General features: G+C 39.4%; 1 protein-coding gene across 2 annotated transcripts in view; it reads right to left on the reverse strand.

Moving 5' to 3' along the window:
- ADAMTSL1 (ADAMTS like 1) overlaps nt 1-26,852 on the reverse strand; it is a 1,078,174-nt gene that overhangs the window by 805,163 nt on the left and 246,159 nt on the right. For both annotated transcript variants that reach the window (XM_043891080.1, XM_043891079.1), the window contains exon 2: nt 1,038-1,157. In XM_043891080.1, coding sequence (XP_043747015.1) covers nt 1,038-1,157 — 120 coding nt within the window. The remainder of the gene's footprint in view (nt 1-1,037; nt 1,158-26,852) is intronic.

A 26,852-nucleotide genomic window follows, 5' to 3' on the forward strand; every position in this document is an offset into this window, starting at 1 on the left:
TGTCCAGACTCTGATCAATTTCTTTGATCAAGGAGGCCAAGAACCCTGGTAGCTAACAGCTTGGGCACAAACTTTAAAAAGAATGCAAATGTCCATCACAGAGAAGGTGGAAATGACAAAAACAGTAAAGATGGCCTGTGAGTGACCACTTGGAGGCCCAATTTACTCAGTGTCTAGAAGAGAAGTTGATGAGATATATACGCCAAAACACCTTCTTGAGAGAGCACCATAAGAACGCAGGGTAGAGGAGGTGTAATTTTTTGGAGGTATTCTAACACATTACCTTCTGGGATGCTACCGTTTTATGACTAGACAAGAAATCCACTGACTTATTGTGCATACATCATCCTCTAATTTTAATATACTTCTGAGTACAAGGTCATCACCATGAAGAGTCACATTTTGAACTTTTAGAAGTTATCTATCCCATTCGCACCCCAAGTACAACTTACAAATCACGGCTTGATTTGCAAATAGAGAGGAATTTACATCTTGACATCTCCAGTCAACTCTACCCTTTGCTTTCATTTGAGAGCTCATTTTTTAGACTTTTCATTTTTCTCCCCAAACCACCAACAGATGAAACAAATTTTCATAAAATAAATACGACTGATGCTTTGAAGTAAAAATATCCACAAAGAAGCCAGGATTGGAAGATGGTGGCATTGCTATTGACCGATACCACAATTTGGGCTTTACATATCAATTTCCTTTTTGTCCTCACTCATTTAAATTATTTCAAGTTCAGACTCGCTGGCAAAACATCAGTTATTTTCATGTGAATCCTCCACATGCTGCCCCATACAAACTTTACCATTCCAGTAAAATGTTTGAAGGTCATCAGACACAGGAAAAGTGAGAAAGTTGCCCCAGGCAGTCTGTCCACTGCCCTGTCACTCTGCTTCCCTCCCCTGCCAACGGATATGAGAAAATACCATCCAAACCTCTTTAGATTTGCTAAAACCACCCACCACCACAAGGCAGAATTAGCAACTGAAGTTTTGTGTTTCTAAGAATAAATAGAAGAGGCACTGTACCGGGTCTTCAGTTTTGTGACTATTCAAGAGATCAGACAGGAAATCTTCATGTAGACTCTCTCTTCGAATCAGTGTAAATTCCCTTAGGAAAACAGCCCCTTGGCTTTGGTCTCCACATACCTAGAGAGATAAGAGAGCCACATTAAGCCTTCAGATTGAGCCCAGAGGGAGGGGGCACTGAGAGATTAACATCTCGGGGTTGCAGAAACCTCTTGGATTCATTTCAAGTCTGATTAGAGCAATCAGAAATGATGCACAGAAATACATATTCATGTGAGAGCCACTAGAACATTCTGGCATGTGGCTCGTTGGATGGATGCCAGGAAAGTCTCCTGCTAAGCTGGCACATCTTAATTAACTGGCGTACAATGTCAAAATTTAGTGATTTTATGTTATCTTTGAGGCCAAGTCAAGCATAGTCAGGCTCCTAAACTTATCCCATTGGAATATCCATGTGACTCAGACGGTAAAGCGTCTGTCTGCAATGCTGGAGACCCGGGTTCAATCCCTGGGTCGGGAAGATACCCTGGAGAAGGAAATGGCAACCCACTCCAGTATTCTTGCCTGGAAAATCCCATGGACAGAGGAGCCTGGTAGGCTACAGTCCATGGGGTCACAAAGAGTCGGACACAACTGAGCAACTCTACTTTACTTATGCCTCACACTAGGGGTCTTGTACCCACAGGGATCCACCCCTAGTCTTCTCTGAGCATGTAGGTAGATCCTGATGTCCTGCAAACAACTGGCAGGGGTGTAGGAGCTGGCCTGCACCCACATCAGACTTCCTGAATTATTCCAGGACTTCATAGAACCAGATGCATTTTAGCTGCTCTGGTGGGAGGCACCGGAGAATTTTTATCTAGAGCTTATCACATACCAGGTTCTTTACATGTGTTATCTGGCACCAGCCCCGGGAGGTGTCTGTTATTAGCCATGCTTTACAAATTAGGAACTGGAGGCAAAAGGTTTCTGGAATTTGCCAAGTTGGTAAGTGCTGAAACCAGCACTCAAATACAGGGTGTGAATATAAAACCCTTTTGTGTTCACTATCTCATTTTACTACTGAGTTACTCAAACCTCCTCCGGTGAAGGACAAATTGCTAAGTAACTTCTAGAAATTCAAGGACTGGTATGTATTCACCCAGGTCTCCTGCCCTCTCTGTTTCTGAACTTCAGTTTACTCATCACAAAACTGGAAAGATATCATGTTACTGGATCACTGAGAGGACAGGAGATAATATATGCTAAGTACTTTGTACAAGGACTCACATATAGTAAGCTTCTAATAAAGAACAGCCACATTATTGCCATTTGGAACAACATGGATGGACCCTGGAGATTATTATACTAAGTGAAGTAAGTCAGAAACACAAATACCATAGAACATCACTTATATGTGGAATTTAAACACCATACAAATGAGCATATCTATGAAACACAAACACATTCATACACATAGAAAGAACAGACTTACGGCTGCCAAGGGGAAGGTGGGTAGGAAAAAGAAGGATTGGGAGATTGGGATTAGCAGATGCAAACTATTATGTATAGGATGGATAAACAACAAGGTCCTACTGTATAGCACAGGGAACTATATCCAATATCCCATAATAAACTATAATGGAAAAGGACATAAAAAAGAATATATATATATATGTATAACAGTCACTGTGATGTACAGCAGAAATTAAACACAACAATCTAAATTTTAAAATAATAGCCACTATTACCATTGAAAGCACAAGGAATAAATAAAAATCTAACCTTTTAACATACATGAAGCTCTTTGACCACATTCATAATATCTATAGATAAGTATTAAACTATCTCCATATTATTTTCGTATTATTTTAACTTTTATACCTTTTCATGGTATTGGCAATATTGGTAAGGAATATATGGGTGTTCATCATATTAATTTCATATCCTTCCTGAATGTCTGCAATAGTTCATAATAAATTAAAATAATTTTAAACCTGCGGTCTTTTGGATAGTATAATTTTCTATAATTTATATGTAAATTGCTTCTGTTATCACACAGCACAGTCAGTATCACTGTGGTGGGCAGAATCTTGGGCCCCTCACTACCCTGTGTCATCTCTGTGAATACATTGCTTAACATGACAAAGGGACTTAAAGATAAAATAAAGTTTGTCAACTTCAAGGTAGGGTTAGTATCTTAGATTTTCCAGATGGGCCCAGTATAATCTTTCTGTTTTGTTTTTTTTAAGTCGCTCAGTCCTGTCTGACTCTTTGCAACCCCATGGACTGTAGCCTACCAGGCTTCTCTGTCCATGGGATTTTTCCAGGCAAGAGTACTGGAGTGGGTTACCATTTCCTCCTCCTTAAAAACAGAGCTTTCTCTGGACTGAGGGCAGAAGAGGAAGTCAGGGAGATTCAGAGGGTGATAAGCCACTGCTGGCTTGAAGATGGAGGGGGCATGAGGGAAGCGTGAAAAGAAAACAAGTTCTGCCAACCATGGAGGAGCTTGGAAGAGGATCCTTGACCTGGAGAAATAAATTTTTGGCCAACACTGTGATTTTAACCCAGTGAGACTCTGAGCAGAGAATTCAGTCATGCCTTGCTAGACTTCCGACCTACAGAAATTGTGAGGTAATGCTTCTGTATTGTTTCCAGCAATCAAGTCTGTGGTAATTCATTATGGCGGCAAAAGAAATCTGATAGAATCATCAAGAGGCAGGGTGCAATGAGAGGTTATCTTATTTCTTCCCCTAGACTTTTTCATAAGAATTGACCAGTATGATACAAGTAGAGGTAGAATCTAAAAGATTAGTCCTTGGAAATGTATGCATCTGGCTAACTTAATACCTGTTACATTTAAAATTAATTTCTCTTAGTTCTTTTCTCATCAGGGTCAACCATTTCTTGACTCTACAAGTTAAATACACTTAAAAAACCCATCTTGACTATGTAATTTCCCTGCTCAGAAGCTTGCAGGATACCCCAGCTACTGTTGGGTATATTCCAAATTCATGTCTTCATATTCAGGATCACTCACAGCTGTTCAAGTTCTAGATATGGGTTGGCTGCACTTGTGCAAATCCCTTTTTGGAAAAGATCAAGATTCAAATTTAAAGTAAACTAGAATTGATGTGTGTTGACTTCCTTGTTTTCAAAAAGACTAATATATGCTGATCACTAGTGAACCTCATATTTTACGAATCATTTCTCCAAATATCATAGGTTATTTAGAATTTAACTTTATTATTCAAAATGGTGACCATCTGTAGTCATGCAGTGCTATAGTTCTTAAAAGCTACAATCAGGAGAGAAGACTAATAAACTTCACACTTTCTTTGCGAGAATTTTTTTTGCCTGTGTAGGACATGTTTCTTTCATTAAATTGATTAAAGAAATAAACAGAAATGACTCAAATATCCTCCAAAGAGACAGTGAGATGTCAGATAAAAAGACTGAATATTTAATATTACAAAAATGAAAGACAATCAGCAAACACCTTGTCCATTTGGTTTATACTTTAATTCTCAATCATATCTGTGTATTTGCTTTAGAAAGCATCTCTGCCCATTTATTTTTCCTAAGAATGTTGACACTTTATAAGTCATACAATTCTCACCAAATGCTCAACTATCAAATACTATTATGTGATACTAGGGCAGAAGGTATACATTAAACTAAAATTCAATTTAATCCTGGAAAAAGATAAGAATATATGTTAGATGAATGTAATTATAACCATTTTTCCCCAACAGATATCATGTGCATATCTGTTTTTAATTTAATTTCTATTCATGAATTCTATTACTAATTAAACAATTTAAACTACCCAAATTAACTTCGTCAACATTATGTGGTTTTGAAAATCTCTATCTATTAACCATGGACAGTAGTAATTATATTCTGTGTGTTTTATAGACATTATTATGATGGAGATACATAAATATATAAAAACATATAAATTTCATACTTCTATTTCAAGCAGACTTTTAATTATTTAAATCCAGAGTAGTCCTTTATCTTATTGATGCTTTCATTCATTCATGTGTACACACATTTACTCAGGTATTATGTGTCAAGAGCTCCACTATAGCACATATTTCCTCCTTGCAGGGCATAGCTATCTAATGAGTAGACGGATGTGGTAGAGACAAGTAGCTGGTCCCAAACGCCACCATCTTCTCATCATCTTTGCACATGTCTAGAGTATAATTTCCAAGCTTCCCTTGCAGATAAGGTGGTTGAGACTGAGTTTTAGCTAGTGGAATGATGGGTGATACCACCAGGCCCATAAAAATCTCCCTATTATCCTCCTCCATGCTCTTTTGTCTCAAGTCTGTTTAGAATGGAGAGAGCCTCAGGAAAATCTTGGAGTCCCTTGTTAAAGGTCACTGAGGTTCCATCAGCTTGTTCCCTGAACAACTGCATGCAAGAAGCCAACCTGTTCACTACCTAATACTGTAATGTGAGAGGGAAGAGGAGTGGAGGGAAAATAAGGATAGGAAACAAAAAGATACAAACCACTACATGTAAAGTAAATAAACCACAAGGATGGATTGTATGGCACAGAGAAATATAGCCATTATTTTATAGTAACTTTAAATGGAGTATAGTCTCTGAAAGTATTGAAACGCTATGTGCACACCCAAAACTAATACAGTAAGTCCTCATCATACAAATGAGTTCCGTGCCAAGAGCACTTTTGTAAGTTTTATTTCTTCACAAATCCAACAAAATTAGCCTAAGTAACGCAATTGACTACTGTGTAGTACTATATACTATAATAGGTTTATACTTTTCACACAAAAAACACGAAAAAACCAAACATATACAAAAAATAAAGACAACATTTTTAATCTTATAGCACAATAAGTTGACAGGGGCTGGCACTGAGTGAACAGACAAGAAGAGTTACTGATGGGAGGAGGGAGAGGAGGTGGGAGATGGTAGATCTGAAGGATCATCAGCAACAGGAGATGGGGCAAATGGCAGTTTCACTCATGCCTGAGGTTGATGGAGCCTGATGGTGATGGAATGCATATTCTTTGCAAGTTTGCAATTTCAAGGTTAGCATGTGGGGGACTTACCGTAGAATATTGTAAGATCAACTATACTTCAATAAAAATGTAAAAAAGTAGCTAACACTCTACTGTATTTGAACCACTAAGGATATCAGAGACTATTTCTTACTGGGGTTAGTCTACATTAATTACACAATGAAAAACTGGATTGGAACAGAATGTGTACAGTGGGCAGCAGCCAAATCATGAATCATGGTCACGGCAGACTTAAGCAGCCAGTGTCTCAGAAGTGGACTTATAAGTTTAGAAGTGTGTGCAGGTGGTCCTAAGGAGGTAAGACTGGAGATGAGGTAAAAAGTTTCAGATCACTATAATTATTTAGATGAGAATTTATGAAGACCCTGGTGGCTCAGTGGTAAAGAATCTGATTGTCAATGCAGGAGACGTGGGTTTGATCCCTGGGTTGGGAAGATCCCCTGGAGAAGGAAATGGAAACCCACTCCAATATTCTTCCCTGGGAAATCCCATGGACAGAGGAGCCTGGCAGGCTACAGCCCATGGGGTCACAAAAGAGTCAAACATGGCTTAGCAACTAAACAACAACAACAACAAGGGACTGGTGTGGAAGGGAAATATCATAAGATTTGGTGGCTAACTGAATGCATGACACAAGTCCAGGTTGTGTCCACATTTTCTGTCTGAATCTGAGCAGAAGAGCACAGTGGATAGTAGCACCTTCAACAAAATAGAAAATAGAGGAAGAGAAACAAGTACATGTGTTAGATCAGGAATTTCATTCCAGAGAAGTGGAGAATGAGGTGATTTGGGCAAAGAAAACAGAGCTTCAGTCCTCAGAAAGAAATTTGTCTGGAGGATGATGTGTAGGGATTGGCATCATGTGGGGAGGAAATGATATTTGGCATGAATGAGCTTGCCAAGAAAAAGTAGGGAGAATGAGAAGATATGACCCTTGGGAGCACTGATTCTTAACACAGAACATGGGTCCATCTTGAATGGCCCGTTTATGCCAACAGAAAATGTCAACAAGGAGAACCCAAAGTTATTACTGATTTTCATCATATTTAGGCTTCCTTTTATTGGCTTCTATGAAAATTCACTGATGACAGCACTACATCCAACTTATGACAAATAGTTCCTTGAGAACAGAGAACATGGTTGATTGGTCTATCAATCCCAGCCCTTGAACTCAACTAAATGTTGAATGAAACTTGAAAATTCCCAGGATAACTGAGACTTTAAAAAGTCTATTTCTGATGGTCAGACCAGGTTTCCTGATTTGGGGTTTTGAAAATACTTCACATTCGATATGTCAAAACTTCCCTTGCACTTATAAGGTAGTTAGCATATCATAAAATGCATCAAAACTGGCATCCCATCGCATTTTATGGTTCTTAAGTGTTCCTTTCACAGATGGAAAAACAGAAATGTGAGAAGTGGAAGAATTTTCATTGCCAGTGGCTATGTTAGGACTAGGGACCAGAGGCAATGTCTGTTAAAACTCAAGACTCTGCAAGAGTCTCACTTGGTTACTCACCTAGATGAATAAGACAAGAAACAATCATTACTAATAATCATACCTATAACAAATAATCATACCTATCTGTTTCTATGGGATTTCTAGACTCATAAGGACTGCTTCTCAGAAAGCATGAAGATTGCTATGTGCTTGAATTTGTACCCAACTTAAGGTACAAGTATGAAGACTGCTTCTCCAATTGCAGTCTGATTTCCTTCTTCAGGGACTCCTCTTTCTACTTGTTGGCACACCAAAGTACTCCTTAGAGAATCCAAGAATGTAGACATACCAGCTCCCAGAACAGAATCTCATTAGATCCAGGAAAGCATGGAAGCAATTTATTGTTGTGGTATATGTTCTCTCTAATGGAGCTGAGCCATCAACCATGCAGAGATTTTAGGGAGGGACATAGGCAAATACAAGGAACAAGGAAGTTTCCAACTAACTCTTCTCTATCTCATTAGAGGGAAAAAAGAGGTAAAGGTATTTGGAAACAGAAGTCACTGAATAGTAAGAAAAGCTTTTGCAATTGGCTTTTGGACACAGTTAAAAACTATATCTATGATAACTTTGTCTTCTCTAAAGCTTGCTTCCATCATAATCCAGCACCAAACATCCCCCTTGGTTTGCCTCTCCTTTCAGTGGATCCAGAGAACACTGGTTAGTATTCTGGCTTGTCTGCTCACCATTGACATGCTTGTTGTAAGAAAAGATTACCTCTCCCCCCCCCCCTGCCCCGGAGAATTTCCTGTTTCTTACAAGTTTTCCCTATGAGTTGTCACTAGAGTTTGGAAAGTTAAAATACAGAACAACTGGTTTACCTCTATATCATTCAGGAAGAGTCATCATTTCTATAGAAATTGTAATGTTGATGACGGGAGTGGATTAAGGCCAGAAGTTTTAAGTGGCTATAATGTTCTCATAACTCCAGGAGAGACAGCCATTTACTAACAGGCTGAGAGAAAAGGATGTAGAAATAATAGAAGTTTAAACATACAAACATGCCCTCACATTATCATTTTATTGTTCGTCTTTCTTCATTTAGTTTTTCTGTGAAAACTTAAACGTAGCCAAACTTTTGTCCCATGGGTAGGATTCAGGTTTCTGTATTACTTACAAAGTGCAGCACTGAAAACCACACACTTAAATCTTTTTTCCTACCAAAAGGATTCTGTAAAGTATATTTATGCCTATATTTTGGTTCACAGTTTACTAAGAATTAAGATAGTGAAGCTGTAAATTCTGACCAGATTAGAATAACAATTTAAACAACTTAAGTAGCTTGTCACTGTGTTATCTGAATACACACCTATATTTAAATACCAGTGGGTAGTGAAATGATTGGGTCAGGGTTATGAGTTCTTGGCACAAAGGGGACACTGAAGTGTTTATTGAATGAATAACTGTAGAGAAACTTTCCTTGGAGCCAAAAAAATCTCTAGCTCCAGTTCTGAGAGTTGCTGCTAAGTAATAGGGAGAAATAATGAGACCTTAAGTGAAAAAATGAAATTCACCCAGTTGTGTCCAACTCTTTGTGACCCCATGGACTGTAGCCTACCAGACTCTGTCCATGGAATTTTCCAGGCAAGAATACTGGAATGGGTTGCCATTCCCTTCTCCAAGGGATCTTTCTGACCCAGGGATGGAACCCGGGTCTCCTGCATTGCAGGCAGATTCTCTACTGTCTGAGCTACCAGGGAAGCCCCCAGTGAGACCTTGCATTGACTCAATCAAATGTCCCCATGTAGCCGTGCAACCCAATATCGTTACTATTGGATCCTCAAAACTTCTCAAAGCTCCTCAGAGGCCAAAGGAAGAAAGAGAAAACATGTTCCCAAAGTGAAAGCATAAGTAACTTCTGGTTTGAAGAAAATTGAGCCAAAGAATGAATATCCTATCACTAGCCCTTAAGATATTGATATAGTTAGCTTAGACCAAAAATGAAAATAGTCCCAGGTGAAACTTCAGGATTAAATCATTTAAGTAGATTTAAAATAAAAGTATAGATCTCTCCAGCTTGATTAAAGATCAGGTTTGGAAACAAACTGAGTTTAGTAAATTCTACATGGCAATAAAAAATGGTCCCTGGTTTTTGGAAGGAAATCAATCATTTTACAGCCTGTATCTGGCAGGGCTACTCTAATAGATTCAAATACTATGGGGGAAAAATGCAGTCTACTCTCAGTGGCTCCTTTCCATTAACCCCACTAACCTCCTGCCTGGTTGGAATATTGTAACACAGTAAGATGGGGAAATGAGTGAAGCGTAATTCAATTGTCAAGGATAGGAAAACATTATGAGCATAGAATCTTACTAAAGACATTTCCTCATTAAAATACAGAAGTATTTCAGAGGTTTATGAGAACAATGCACCAAAATATTTATAAATGTCTCCAAACTCAGAGTCACCCAATTGAAGAGACTCCACCAGCTTATCATGCTTGAGATCAGCAATTCTGCCTACATACATTCATGAATTTGTACAAAGAGCAGGGAGGCAGTGTCAGTGAAGAAACTGCCTTCATTGTTGAAAAGGTCCACTCTTAAAATCATTTCCTTATCTTTGAAAGTATTTTCTGTTGTTGGGTTGGGGGATGACTAAATCTTTTTAAACAGAGACTGTGTGAAGCCCCCTAGACCTATAGTCACACCTACTTGCACAGTCAGTTTGTCTAGGAAAAGCAAAAGATTCTTGAAGTAGCTTCAGGTGTCCCAGTTAAGGGCTGCCAACTATGCAAGCTGATTAGCAGTATTATACTCCCCCAAATGAAGCGGTAAACATGATCCTGAGAAGATGGGTGGGGGAAGTTAATAAAAATATTCTTATAGCCATATTTAAGCCACTGACATTTATATACCTGGTGTTTGGAACTTAAATACCATCTCAGGATTCTGTTTGTTCTTTGACCAACTTTAATTATTATTTCTAAGGATTGTAAAGATAATTGCTGAAAGGTTAAAGCAGAAAGAAGTGAGATGGGACATGCTGGTCCAAAATGTTCAGCTGGGCCTCATAATTCTTGGTACAGATGTTCCTACTTAGTTCAGCTCTGATTTAGAGAAATAGTTATAATATGTTTTGAGGCAAGGTGACCAGATGTAGTTGAATTTAAAGATCTGTCCCAGAATGTCAATGAAAAGAAACTCTATTACACTAGCAAATCTTTACCGGAGGGGAAAAAGTTATCCTTAAAAAATAATCTACTTTATCTTTAAAGGAGATGGATATTGATCTTGACAAGCCACTGATTCTTTTAAAAATAAAATTTTCAAAATGAACAATGTGGAGAAGTTTACCTTCACAGTACTAGTGGGAAAAGAAAAAGTAAAGCTAATAGAAGGAATTCCATCAGAGGCGACGCACTGTGTACAATACAGGCTTGATCTGTGGCTAAGCTGTGCATTTCTATCACTTGTGAGTAACATGGGTGCTGAAACAAAAGTGCTGAGAATTTTGGAGACCATCTTCACCAAGCTCTTATCTTTTCAGATGAGGAACATAAATTGCCTTCCTAAGTACAGGGAAGAGAAAATATGTGGGTTTTCAGATATCTCCTTTGGCATATGTAAGATGGAAAAACAGCCAAATAACTTAAGAAACTCAAATAACTTCCCTCAAATATAAAGCCAACTCTCTTCTCCCTTCTATTCCATTCCTCTCAAAAGGGGAACAGAGTGCAATTTCCAGAATTCAAATCAATTGGTTTCAGAATACTGATGAAAGCTATGACTCAGATCTACACTTAGATAACAAAAGAACACACAAACAGAAAAGGTGAACTCTTCTGTGCTCTATTCCTGGGTGGGTGGGCACATTATTATCACATCTCCTAAAGACAAGGAGAAACAGGCATAGTTTTCAAATTGTACACGTGTGTGTGTGTGTATGTGTGTATCCATGCATTAAATTTGACATTTAAAATGAAACCCTCACTCATGCCAAGAATTAAGGGACAGAATTGAGCAGCTGGAGAATTAAAAAAAAAAAAAGGAAGATCATAAAGGTGTCTATAGACACATGCAGTGGTAGAAATCTTTTCTGTTTTCTTAGTAAATGTTCATATAGGTCAACATCATTACTAGATTTTCTGAAAGAGTTACTTACCTAAGGGGAACTTAAAGTCAGAGTGCCACTCACATTCTGAATCAAGATGGAGATATTAATTAGGGCAAGATGTCTCTCTTTCTTTTGCCTACTTTACATCAGCTCTAGGCCCCGCCCTTCCACTCCCCATTATCTGGCCAAACCTTTCTTAGCACTGCACTATGGTCTGAAACTCTTCCTATCCAACCTGTGTGTCTTGTCTTTCCTTCACTGGGGATAGCCCAAGTTGCAGACTGCTGGCTTTTCTAACCTCCTCTGCCCTCTTCACCTCTATTACCAATAATCTCTTGCTTCCTCATCCTGTGTTGGCACCTGCCCTGGGCCTAAACTAACACAGCTTCTCTTCTTCTTTTGACCCAGGTACTACTGAGCTGGACCTAATGCTTTCAGTTCACCACCCCATCTGCATCAAGAAGGCCACCCAGTCTCCATGATGGCAAAGAAATGCTGAGAACACTTCTCTCTGCTTTCTTTAACTAAAGGCTCAATTCATTCTCTAAAAGACTGAGTAATAAGGATCAGAACTGATGGATGAGCAAGAGCTCTGATTTTGACCCATGATCCTTACCCAGAATGCCTTTACCTGGCTCCAAGTTCACTCCTTTTCCAGCATTCTTCCTCCTTCAGGCCTGAAATGCAGATGTACACCAGACACCTACAGGTGGCTCAAAGACTTTAATTATTAACACATACAAAAGGATCCAGGTAATAAGTTATTTTGTGGGCAAGTTAGCTTTTGTTATTTCACAAACTTTTGAGTCTGCTCTTAGCCCTGGCTGGAAGTCTCACCAACATGTGTCAATATTTCAAAGAAAAAATTTTAGAAAAGGAAAGCTTTGACCCATGCAAATTTATTTTTCTTTATAAAATATTCAAAGCACAATTCTCTGCATAGTGCTTTAATAGTATCATTAAGGTAACTCAGATATATTTGAGTTCACCACACCCTACTCCCACTACACATACACCTCCCCATGGCCCAGTGTCTAAATAATGCAAACTTTAAAAATGGAAGAAATGTATATCAGTATTTATATCGTATATGTAACTAAAAGAACTTCAAATATTTACTCAGTATCTTAAGAAAATACCCAAGAAATGGGAAGGTTGACACTTAATGCATAGCAAGCATTCTTAAATGTCCACTCTTTCCTCTCCACAAATTTCAGCCATTCTCAGTATATTTCACACCAATGGCACTTGGTTCCTCAAAAATTTTCTCTCTCAATTCCCAACTTATTTCTAAAATTCAGTCTATGTGCTTCTTGGGGAAAGAGAATTGGAATTCTGAATATATTTGTGTATTATGAATTTGCCATTGCTTTATATTAATATTTTGCTCCTATTAAAGAAGCATGATCTTTGTAAGGAAATGAAAGCACTTGATAGGCACACGCATGTTTATTTACATATGAATGTATATGCGTGTGAGTTTCTGTGAGTAGCTGAGATCCCAGTGTGACCCTAAATTGTAAGACCTAGGCATGTCTGATAGATGATGGGTCTCCCTGTGTGAGGGATGGAGGAGCCTCTTGAGAGAGAGTTCATCCCCGCTTGGTCGAAGTCCCAGAGCCTTGGATATCAAACAAATGAAGATGTATCCTACACCTTATATAGGCTTTCCACGTGGAGTTAGTGGTAAAGAACCTGCCTGCTAATGCAAGAGACGTAAGAATTGAAGGCTTGATTCCTGGGTTGAGAAGATCCCTTGGAGGAGGGCATGACAACCCACTCCAGTATTCTTGCCTAGAGAATCCCATGTACAGAAAAGCCTAGCAAGCTACAGTCCACAGGGTCGCAAAGAGTTGAACACAACTGAAGCAACTTAGCATGCATGCACACACTCAGTGTAGTGATTCCTACTAGCATTTCACTCGGTGGAGGGAGTCTTTAAGTGAAAAACAAAAATAGTGCAATGCTAAAAACTTCTCAAGCATGGAAGCCAAGCATTTCACCAGGTGGAAGCTCTGGTTCCTCAAGTTTTTGAGCATCAGTTACATGGACCAGCAAGAGTGCCCAGCAAGGACAATGACTGTACCAGGGGATACAAGAGCACCAAGAGGGGGCAGGGATAGCCAGGAGGAAAGGAGGGGCTGTGGCAGGAAGTGGTAAAAACACTGCAGGCAGCCACATGGTGCCTCCAACCTCCCAGGCATGGAGGCCTTGGCAGTGAACATCACCATAAGAGCTAGAACAGGAAGTGAAGTGAAGCCAAAGTTGCTCAGTTGTGTCCAATTCTTTGTGATCACATGGACTGTACCCTGCCAGGCTCCTCAGCCCATGGAATTCTCCAGGCAAGAATACTGGAGTTGGTAGCCGTTCCCTGCTTCAGGGAATCTTCCCAACCTGGGGGTTGAACCCAGGCCCCGCGTATTGCAGGCAGATTCTATACTATCTGAGCCACCAAGGAAGCCCTGCTGGAACAGGGGAGGTAGCTAACAGGGCTTAGTTGTAGGCACAGCACATATGGAAGCAGCCCGAAAGAAAGAGAAGAAGGACTTGCAAAGACGTGAAAAGCCTACAGTGAAAGGTAGGTTACAAGTAAATCATTTATGTCATATAAACTGATATTCATGTGAATCCTTTCCATTCTTGCCTGCATTTGACTGAGTACTTTTTAGCCTCAAAACATCACCATGAGACTATACTCTCCATGGATGAGAACCACCTGTCTCGGGTGTCACTGCATTCTAAAATCCCAGCAGTGCCTGGCATAGAATCAGATCTAAAATTATCTGAGTACTAAATTAAGAAGGTCTTTTTTTGTTACTAGTTACTAATTTCAGAATTTTTAGAGCTTGAAAAAGGCTTAGAAATCATCCAATTTAACTCCCTCTGGAGCCCAGAGAGAAACTGACTTTCCCGAGAGCATATATTTCATGTGTCAAAATCCAGACTAAAATGTAAATTTCTGGATGCCAGTCCCGCGCCCTCTCCACCCCATGGCTCCAGAGTCCCTCTCTTGTGTTTGGGTTGTCTCCCCCAATAGTTGGCAAGTACAGGATGTGAATGAAATGGAATCATAACTGATTGCAAGCTCATCAATCAACAGTGAAATGTGGCAAATTTAGATGGAGACTGTGGTTAAAAATACAGTATAAGAAACAAAATGCAAGAGAACTGCCTTCTACTCCATGTTCAACTGACCATTTACAGATTCAGTTATTAGATCCCAAAATTAAGACAGACAATGGATGGACTTCCGTGGCCCAGTGGCTAAGAATCTATGCTCCCAATGCAGGGGCCTGGGTTCTGTCCGTGGTTGGGGAACTGGATCCCACATGCTGCAACTAAGAGCTTGAACAGCACAACTAAAAGATCATGCATGACACAGCAAAAATTGAAGATCCTGACCCAGTGCAACCAAAATAAATATGTAAATAAATAAATTTTTTTTGAAAAGAAAGACAACTGATAAGTCAGTTCAGTTTGGTTCAGTCTCTCAGTTGTGTCCGACTCTTTGTGACCCCATGAACTGCAGCATGCCAGGCCTCCCTGTCCATCACCAACTCCTGGATTCAACAATTCCTAAAGAAAGAAAATACGACTCAGAAAATCTGGAGAGCCCATGATAATCAGCTGAATTAATTAAGAGTATTTTTCTTGACATAAAGAAGCTGTGGTACATAAATACATACCACATTCTGTGGTACAGAATACTACTCAGCTATAAAAAGGAATGCATTTGAGTCAGTTCTAATAAGGGGGACTAACCTAGAGCCTATTATACAGAGTGAACTAAGTCCAAAAGAGAAATATAAATATTGTATACTGATGCATACATCTGGAATCTAAAAAGAAGGTACTGATGAATTTATTTTCAGGGCAGCAATAGAGAAACAGACATAGAGAACAGACCTATGGACACGGTGGTGAGGGGAGGAGGGTGAGGGTGAGATGTATGGTGAGAGTAACATGGAAACTTACAATACCATATGTAAAATAGATAGCCAATGGGAATTTGCTCTATGACTCAGGGAAGTCAAACAGGGGGTCTGTGATGATCTAGAAGGGTGGGAAGGGGAGGAAGATGGGAGGGAGCATCTTTTCTTCTCTTTGGTTTCTTACCCTGGGATTTTTCTTAGCCCTCAGAAAGTCAGCTCTCTGTTCTGGACAGATGATTCCCAAACTGTCTTTAAGCTGTGAAGGTCCCCTTCGGAGAGAAAAGTATCTTACTTGCCTCAGTCCTTCTCTCCCCCTTCCTGATCTTCTCTTCCTTCTCACCTACCTGCTCCTTACATTCTGACTTCTGCAGTAACTGCTCTTTTCTCTCAAAGATCATCAAGGCTGGGTTTTCACCCATCTGTCCTCAGTCATCATCCCTAATGATCATATGCTCTCTCAACAGTCTTTCCCTCTTGGTTTCTACAATAATTTGGAATGATACTAGCCCTTTGGCCATGCCTTTGGTTTCTTATTTGGTAGGTCCTCCTATACCTTCCACCCACTAACCATAGGTGACCCCAGGGCTCTGCCCACAAGCTTCTTTTCTTCTCTTTGCTTTCTTACCCCGGGATTTTTATCAGCCCTCAGAGAGTCAGCTCTCTGTTCTGGACAGATGATTCCCAAACCCATAGATGGAACCATGGCTCTTGAATGAGCATGTCCTGCATTTCCTGCATCTATAATTTGAACTGTGCCATGACCCACCTACCTCTGCTTCATTGACCACCCTAGAGCCTTTGATTGTGTGGATTATGGCAAACTGTGGAAAATTCTTAAAGAGATGGGAATACCAGACCAGCTTACCTGCCTCCTGTGAAACTTGTTTGCAGGTCAAGAAGCAACACTTAGAACTGGACATGGAACAACGAACTGGCTCCAAATTGGGGAAGGAGTATGTCAAGGCTGTATATTGTCACCCTGCTCATTTCACTTATATGTAGAGTACATCATGTGAAATGCTGGGCTGGATGAAGCACAAGTTGGAATCAAGATTGCTGGGAGAAATATCAATAACCTCAGATATGCAGATGACACCACCCTTCTGGCAAAAAGCGAAGAGGAACTAAAGAGCCTCTTGATGAAGATGAAAGAGGAGAGTGAAAAAGTTGGCTTAAAACTCAACATTCAGAAAACTAAGATCATGGCATCTGGTCCCATCACTTCACGGCAAATAGATGGGGAGACAATGGAAACAATGGCAGACTTTATTTTCTTGGGCTCCAAAATCACTGCAGATGGTGACTTCAGCCATGAAATTAAAAGACGCTTGCTCTTTGGAAGGAAAGCTATGACAAACTTAGTGTATTTAAAAAGCAGAGACATTACTTTGCTTACAAAGGTCCGTATAGTCAAAGCTATGGTTTTTCCAGTAGTCATGTATGGATGTCAGGGTCGTATCATAAAGAGGACTGACTGAGTGTTGAAGAATTGATGCCTTTGAACTGTGGTGTTAGAGAAGACCTTGAGAGTCCCTTGGACTGCAAGGAGATCCAACCAGTCCATCCTAAAGGAAATCAGCCCTGAATATTCATTGGAAGGACTGATGCTAAAGCAGAAGCTCCAATACTTTGGCCACCTGATACAAAGAGTGGACTCATTGGAAAAGACCCTGATGCTGGGAAAGAATGAGGGAAGGGGGATAAGGGGATGACAGAGGACGAGATGGTTGGATGGCATCATTGACTCAATGAACATGACCTTGAGCAAACTGCAGCAGATGGAGAAGGACTGGAAGCCTGGTGTGCTGAGGTCCGTGGGGTCACAAAGAGTCAGACATGACAGAGTGACTGACCAACTGAACAGCAACAACTGTCTGAAAGCCCTCCTCCCAATCTCCTTGTGCTGAGATTGCATTGATCCTTAAAGGCTGCTTTTTCTCTGCATCTCCCCCATCCCCTCTAAGCATGTATAATTTCTCCTCTATGGCATCCATAGAGGTCCTGCTCTTCCAATTGAGATCTGGAGGATGGGGCCCAGATGTCTTAGCTCTTCACTTTGCAGCTGTTTGATTTGGCTAAATTATGTCAGCTGAGTCTTAGGTCCTTTATATGTAAATGGGAGAGAACATGACTACTTACCTTACACAGTCATCACAGTGATTACATGAGTTAACAAACGAAAAGTGATTTGTAAACTCAAGTGCTATACAGAGATTGGTAGTATCATTACAGCCAGAGAGCTTTTTGACAGTGTAAGCTATCAGAGTGAACATGTTAGTTACTCAGTCATGTCTGACTCTTTGTGACCCCATGGACCATAGCCCAGCAGACTCCTCTGCCCATGGAATTCTCTAGGGAAGAATACTGGAGTGGGTAGCCATTCCCTGCTCTAGGGGATCTTCCCGACCCAGGGATCAAATCTGGGTCTCCTGCATTGCAGGCAAACTCTTTACTGCCTGAGCCACCAGGGAAGCTATCAGAGTATGTCCAGTCAAATAAATTAATATTTCCATCTCCACTGACTCACTTGGCTGGAAAAACATGTGGACATTCCAATATAAACAGGATTGGGGAGGGGGTGTAGGAGACACATGTCATAATTTATTGAGATATAAGTCCCGGCACCTCATTTTTAAACAAAACAAAACAAAACAAAAAAACCACAGCATATTATTACTTCTTTAATGGTACATATTTATCTCTCTTTTGGCCATTTGGGAACTTGTCTTACCTCTGTAAGGATATCAAGGTCAGAGACCCTGACCTACTGATCATCCTGGAAGGCCAAGAATAACACCTTAAACATAGTAAGTGCACAGTGTTTCTTGAATTGAATGAAAATAAAACTTGGCACATCTAGGTTCGGGAAAGTGAAATCTAGCCATAACTTATCCTGATAAAAATAGACTTTCAAACAATTAAACATGGTATCTTCAAGATGAAATTGGCTGTTTAGTAGGTAATGAAGACTGTAAGCTTCCACTCAGGATTTGAAGAAAGCACTTAGATGAATTCTGAGAGTCTTTCTCACTCTGAGAGTCTGTGATTAATTAGCTAAAGTTATTTCTATTATGTCTGCTATCATTCAGCGCCTCTTTTATAATAGTAGACACAGAATAGATGTTCAGCAATCAGTGGAAACATTTAACCTGATAATGCTGATGCTGTGGTCAAGCATTCACACTTTCAGTAGCAAGATTCTACAGATTATAAACCAATCTTCTTTTAAAGCTCCCCAAAGCCTTCTTTTGCTTTCTACTTTTCCCTGCAGCCTCTTCTCTAATCCTTTATTTCCTGTTTTTAATGCTCCAGCAACACTGAATGGCCTGTGGCTATCCATATACACTGTAATCATCAGTTCCCCTTTGCCCGCACACTTTCAGTTCTATCTGCTTTGCATGCCCACCTGTAGAAATCCACTGGTTCAATAAGTGCTGGAGAGGGTGTGGAGAAAAGGGAACCCTCTTTCACTGTTGGTGGGAATGCAAACTAGTACAGCCACTATGGAGAACAGTGTGGAGATTCCTTAAAAAACTAGAAATAGAACTGCCATATGACCCAGCAATCCCACTGCTGGGCATACACACCGAGGAAACCAGATCTGAAAGAGACACGTGTACACCAATGTTCATCGCAGCACTGTTTATAATAGCCAAGACATGGAAGCAACCTAGATGCCCATCAGCAGATGAATGGATAAGAAAGCTATGGTACATATACACAATGGAATATTACTCAACCATTAAAAAGAATTCATTTGAATCAGTTCTAATGAGATGGATGAAACTGGATCCCATTATACAGAGTGAAGTAAGCCAGAAAGATAAACACCAATACAGTAAACTAACGCATATATATGGACTTTAGAAAGATGGTAACGATAACCCTATATGCAAGACAGAAGAAGAGACACAGATGTACAGAACAGACTTTTGGACTCTATGGGAGAAGGCGAGGGTGGGATGATCTGAGAGAAAAGCATCGAAACATGTATATTATCAAGTGTGAAACAGACCACCAGCCCAGGTTGGATACATGAGACAAATGCTCAGGGCTGGTGCACTGGGAAGACCCAGAGGGATGGGATGGGGAGGGAGGCAGGAGGGGGGTTCAGGATGGGGAACACATGTACACCCATGGCAGATTCATGTCAATATATGGCAAAAACCACTACAATACTGTAAAATAATTAGCCTCCAACTAATAAAAATAAATGAAAAAAAAATCCACTGGTTCAGTCTTACTGAACTCAATTCTATCTTGGCAAGTTTGTCTTCATACCAGACAATGAACTTCCTGAGAGAAAAATTTGGTTCATTTCAAGGTCCTCACCTAGCAGAATATCCTGGCCCAGAGGAGTTAAGTCTCCAAAGTTTGGTGAATCAGCACTCAACCTATTTATCTACAGCACAAGACTCTTAAAGAGTCCCATTACTCCTTAAATACTTCCAAGCGGAAACATGTTGCTTAATAAACGTAAAACAAAAGCCCCAGTGAGATGAGTATAGAATACTTTTCCTTTTAGAAGTGAAGTGTGAACGTTAGTTGCTCAGTCATGTCTGACACTTTGTGACCCCATGGACTGTGACCCACCAGGTTTCTCTGTCCATGGAATCTCCAGGCAAGAATACCGAATGCATAGCTATTCCCTTCTCTAGGTGATCTTCCTGACCCATAGATTGAACCTGGGTCACCTGCATTGCAGGTGGATTCCTTACCATCTGAGCCACCAGGGAAGCTCTTTCCTTTTAGAGGTTAAAGCAAATACTAAAGCAGGAGGAGACGAGGAAAAAAAAGCCTAAAAGGTAAACTCATATTGTATGTAGATTGAGACCCTATCTTCCATTTGATCAACTGAAATTTAGACAAACTGACTGCTAATAAAAATGTTTTCATGTTTTGAAAATTGCTTCACCAAACTCTTGCATTTAAATGTGCCTCTCGAGCATATTACTAACTGTGTTAAATGTGCTATCCATTATAACATGGATAATAATGAAGGATTAATAAATGAGTCATTTAAGGGTCCTGCTTATTAATTTTTAAAGCCTGATTGCCTGGAATCTAATTATCAACTGTTATCCATTCCCTGGAAAAAGCAGAAACAATAAAATTAATTCAACATTTATTTACTTATTAAAGGCAAGATTTCTTAGAAAGTTATGATTTGTCCTTCTTGTCTTTCCTAGACACAACTCAAGGGATACCCTCACCATTTTGCTTACTTCTTTATAAACATTAACATTGCATATTTTAATTATATTTTTGCAGATTCCCATTTAACTCAACTTTAATATTTGATCTTGACTTTAAGAGACATTTCTGTTTCAGATACCAAATAAATTCCTGTACACTGTTAGTCACCTTTTTGTTCTATCAGTGAAATATAGGTGACTGAATGTTAAATAAACATTCTTTTTCAAACTCACACTGAAAATAGGATGTTCCATTTATTTATACTATGTAGACATGAAAAAAATGTGAGCTTTCTTTCCTTTGGTTTCAAAAAGCCCACTTCATTTACTTCTAAAACTAAATTTTTTGAACTCTAAAAGTCTGTCATGTTTCCCATTGTTAAAACATTGCTATGTTTCTAAGGATTGTAAGTCTTCTTTACATTTGTAAGAGGGCTTTTGGTCCTTTATTACCTTATTTTATTTCAACAAATATTGATTTAGCTTCTGCTATGTTGTAAGAACTGTGCTAGGTGCTGAAGGAGGTGGACACAAAAATAAATATGGTCCCTGTTCACGATCTAACAGTCTAGTAGGAGAAACAGAATTGTGGATACCATAGTAGGAAGGTGTACTTCACTGGTTTTAATTTCTATTTCCTTAAATTATAGTAGTAGCAACAGGTCAAAATGCCCAAAACACAGTGATATTTGCTACATGGAGATATAAGCTCCTTGCCTTGGATCTGTAGAAAATAGTGGAATAGAATGTTCTCTCAAAGTTTAATGACATGTGTCCCGATATCTACAAACCACTCATGTTCACTCTCAAGCTTGCTAATGTATATCCCTGAAGCCCCACTGAAGAATGGAATAGTGTCCAAATAACAATTTCTTGGGTTATCTTGGTCTTTTAAAATAATCATATTGATGGATCAATCAACAAATAGCAGTGAGCCTCCATTCTATTTGCAAAACTCTCTATATAAAGTCCTACTCCATTGTTTGGGTGGCAGTGAAAATAAGACCCATAAAAGGTCATGTACATCTACTTCTCAGGTATCATTGCCAGTGTCAACAACACCTAGGAAGAGGGAATTCCCAACAACTATGGTCCTTCTACAATAATGCAGGTAGACTGGCTGCAACTTGTTCCAAGCAACCAAGTCTTATGGAAACCAAGATTGTGCTCAATAGGTGCTGAAAGATGAGTCATCCCCCCTCAACACCATACAACCCACCATCTTTCTTGTTCTCGTTATTGAGCCTTTTTCTTCCTGATTAATTGAAATATTTTGCCAATCTCTTTTTACCAATATGCAGCCATTACTTTCTTCAAGACCTTTTATTGGACTCCTAACTTAGGAACTGGTCTAAATTATTCTAAGACCTTTTTTAAATCCTCACAAAACAGCAAGACAAATTAAGTGCTATTATTTTTATTCAATAGTTGAATGTGTCAGAGGGGTTATATACATTGTCCAGTAGTAGAGCTGAGATTTGAATTTAGGACTATGTTTTCTTAGAAATTAAGGCATAATATGGGGTTGGTCAAAAATTCACTGGGGTTTTTCCATACAATGTTATGGAAAAACCAAAACAATTTTTGACCAAAGCAATATTTACTTAAATAAATATTCCTGAGCACATAAATATATGAAGAACAGTGCTAAAAGCTGCAAATAACTCAAAGATCCTTACCCTCAAAGAGAATCTAAAAGGAGAAATGGGGAATGGGGAGGTGTTAATCTCTTAGAGCTGTGGAATAGAATGAATTTTCTTTATCACCATAAAAAGCTACACAATAAATTTTGTATTTTATATAGAAATCTGTATGAAGGTCAAGAAGCAACAGTTAGAACTGGACATGGAACAACGGACTGGCTCCAAATTGAGAAGGAGTATGTCAAGGCTGTATATTGTCACCCTGCTGATTTCACTTATATGCAGAGTACATCATGAGAAATGTTGCACTGGATGAAGCTCAAGCTGGAATCAAGATTGCCGGGAGAAATATCAATAACCTCAAATATGCAGATGACACCACCCTTATGGCAGAAAGTAAAGAGGAGCTAAAGGGCCTCTTGAAGAAGGTGAAAGAGGACAGGGAAAAAGATGACTTAAAACTCAACATTCAAAAAATAGATTGTGGCATCCAGTCCCATCACTTCATGGCAAATAGATGGGGAGACAATGGAAACAGTGACAGACTTTATTTTCTTGGGCTCCAAAATCACTTTGACAGTGACTGCAGCCATGAAATTAAAAGATGTTTGATCCTGGAAGGAAAGCTATGATAAATCTAGACAGCGTGTTAAAAAACAGAGACTTCACTTTGCCTAGAAAGGTCCGTATAGTCAAAGCTGTGGTTTTTCCAGCAGTCATGTATGAATGCGAGAGTTGGACCATAAAAAAGGCTTAGTGCTGAAGAATTGATAGACTCTTGAGAGACCCTTGGACTTCAAGGATATCAAACCTGTCAATCCTAAAGGAAATCAACCCTGAATACTCACTAGAATGACTGATGCTGAAGCTGAAGTGCCAGTACTTTGGCCACTTGATGCAAAGAGCAAGCTCATTGGAAAAGATCCTGATGCTGGGAAAGACTGAAGGCAAAAGGAGAAGGGGACAGCAGAGGATGAGATGGTTGGATGACATCACTGACTCAGTGGGCATGAATCTGAGCAAACTCCGGAGACAGTGGAGGACAGAGGAGCCTGGTGTGCTGCAATCCATACAAAGAGTCAGGCATGACTTAGCAACTGAACAACATCAACAAAACAAGTGTGTAGTGGTTAACATTGGCTTTAATGTGTCTTTTGCTGATGACAATATCAAACATCTTTAATATGCTTATCTGCCTTATGCATATCTTCTTTGGTAAGTTGCCTACTCAGAACTCTTTGTTCATCTGTTTGTTTTCTTATTAGAGCTTCCCTGGTAACTCAGATGGTAAAGAATCTACCTGCAATGCAGGAGACCCAGGTTTGATTCCTGGATTGGGAAGATCCCTATTTAAGTTTTATGTGCTGTTTGCATATTTTAGACATAAGCCCTTTATCAGATATGTGTTCTGCAAATTTTTGCCCATTTTTTGGCTTTTTTAAAAGCTGAAGTATAGTTGATCTACAATGTGTTAGTTTTAGATATACAGCACAGTGATTTGTGACACACACACACACACACACACACACACATTACATCTTCTTTATCCATTCCTCTGTCAACAGACATTCAGGTTGCTTCCTCTTAGGAATTTCTTTTATAGAGCTGAAGTTTTTCATTTTAATAAAGGCTAACTTATCAACTTTTTCTTTCATGGCTTATGCTTTTTTGTTTTATATCTATAAAATCATTATAAAACCCAAGGTCACAAGACTTTCTTGTCTGTTTTAATCTGGAAGTTGTAGGGTCTTGCATTTTATATTTGCCCATGATTCATGTTGTAGTTAATTTTTGCAAAAGATGTGTGGTGTCTAGGGTCATTTTACTTTGCATGCATGTCAAATTGCTTCAGTCATGTTCAACTCTTTGTGATACTATGGACCATAACCTGCCAGGCTCCTCTGTCCATGGGATTCTCCAGGCAAGAATACTGACTTGGGTTGCCATTTCCTCCTCCAGGGGATCTTCCTGACCCAGGGATCAAACATGCATCTCTTATGTCTCCTGCATTGGCAGGTGGGTTCTTTACCACTGGCGCCACCTAGGAAGTCCATATGGACATCCAATTGTTCCACTATCCTAATAGTGAAATTTAATATCAGAAGAATGAGTGGATTTTGTAGGTTATATGTGTTTGCTGATGAATTAATAAATAAAACCAACATGACGATTAAAATGCTTTTGAGTTTGTAAAGTATTAGGAGTCATTAACACGAGCCATTTACAAAGAAACTGGGGCTCAGTAGATGTAGTGATGACTAAAGTAAACTACTGCATGGTCCTCAGAGAACTGAAAAGAAATGGTGGTCATGGGTGGTCAGTATCTACGGAGCCTTATTCAAGAAGGTTCAACTCTTGATACTACTACACCTTTATGGTTTCTCTCTTTTGGCTTCTGGCATCTTTTCTGTCTACTTTTTCAGCAGTCTACTTTTAACACACACATACCACTCAGACTGGTTTTACCTCTTTAGTTAGAATTCCTGGGTTACACCTAAGTAGCATCCATAGCATTGCAGACCCTCAGCCAGAATGAGGCTCCTCTCCTCCCCACAAACAGCAGTGCTCACAGTCTCTGCGGGAACTCTATTTCCCAAGGGTTTGCTACTTCCTTAGGCCTGCCTGCTGACATTCTGACAGCTCCAGATATTAGCAGGGGGCATATCTTTTGCCATTTTACTGAGTCACACAGTTCGTTTCCCTGTAACACCGTCAAAGGCCCTTTGTTTTTAATCAAACAGAACATCCTCATTTTCCTGATACCATTTCCTGATATCAACATCCAGATACCATTTTCCTGGTATCATGAAAGGAGCACTGACTAAATGAAAGATGTTGAGGTACCAGTCCAGGTTAGGTGATTCTGTGCCAGGCATTCCATTTCTGTAAATCTTAATTCTCTAGTTCAAGTGAAAGTTTTAAAATTCTGTGTTTCTAAAAAAGCTTGTAAGTTGGCAAGAGTTTTTGTTGCTTTTTTTCTTTAGATTTTAAAAATTGACATAGATTTGATTTATAATATTGCATGAGCTTTAGGTTTAAGACAAAGTGATTCAGTTACAGTTACATATACATATAGACATCTACTTTTTTAGATATACATATTACTTTTTCAGATTCTTTTCCCTTATAGGTTATTACAAAGAATTGAGTATAGTTCCCTGTGCTATACAGTAGGTCCTTGTTAGTTATCTATTTGGTGTACACTACTATATATGTATATAATAGATAACCAAGAAAAATTAGGTTTTTATTCAACTAAAAATAAACTAAATAATGGGAAAGCACTCTAGGAGTAAGAAAACAGTAGAAAAAATGAAAGGGGCATTGAAATAGGAGAAAGATGGTTTAAATGGCCAACTTGCATAGGTTCAACCACAAAGAAATAGACAATATTATGACATGTTAAGTGGCTTCCACAGCCTTTACAGAAACGCCATTCTCAAAATTTGTCTGTCATAAGTTCTAGCTTTCAAAGGCAGGAAGAACACAGATCCAAATAGCACAGTCTTTCCCCAGGGAATGTTTTACTCAGCTGTTAAATGTTCCCACCAGAAATCTTTTTGAAAGTCCTGAAACATATTTCATCCGCCCCTCCCCATTTTCCTACAGAAACGAAATTAACTGTTCCCTCATTGGCAGTTCCCTCGCTTCTTTTAAAACTTTGTGAAGGAAACATGGCTTTGTGTGGGTTATTTTCATTCCTCTAACATCCATAATGAAAGAGTCGGCTTCATGGATTCATTGAAAGAATTATTGAAGCTTCAGTTCAGCCCTTCATTATTGCCAGGGATAAAAGAAACAAAAGGTGACTTGCACTGCAGAATTTGCAGCAAGATGTGTCTGTTAAATAAACCCAGCAGCAAACATCCTCCAGGCAGGAATGGGGACCCTTCTATAAAGCATGCACACGCCTCCACTTGACCCATGGGCTTTGGACAAGGAAGAACGCCAATATGATTCCATTGGACAGAGTGACAAAATCCAGGGTTTGAAAAAACACAAAGGCTGAGGGCAGCTCTGAGATTCGCTGCTAAGCAACACAGTCTTCCTTCCCCAGCCCTTACCTCCCTCACCACCACCATAAAAAATAAAGTGAAAGCTACTGACTGTGGGAAAGGAAGATGGACTCAGGTTGAAGACAAGCTGCAAACCGGCTCTTTAAAATCTTTTCATGTACAACCGCAGCTGATTCATGTCAATGTATAGCAAAAACCACCACAATATTGTAAAGTAACTAGCCTCCAATTATAAAAACTAAATTAATTAAAAAAACAAACAAAAAATCCTTCTATTAGAGCCAGCTGACCCAAGCTCATAAGTAATTGCTAAGTAAAGGAGAAGAAAACTTGCTTTGGGGGCCCCAAGGGGGGTCCCTCAAAGCATTCCCCTTAAAAGAAGCACGTCAAACATGAGTATTACGATGATAAGTGTGTGCTTGTGACTCTGGCTCC

This window comes from Cervus elaphus, chromosome 29, assembly GCF_910594005.1.
Source record: "Cervus elaphus chromosome 29, mCerEla1.1, whole genome shotgun sequence".
Taxonomy (NCBI): Eukaryota; Metazoa; Chordata; class Mammalia; order Artiodactyla; family Cervidae; genus Cervus; species Cervus elaphus.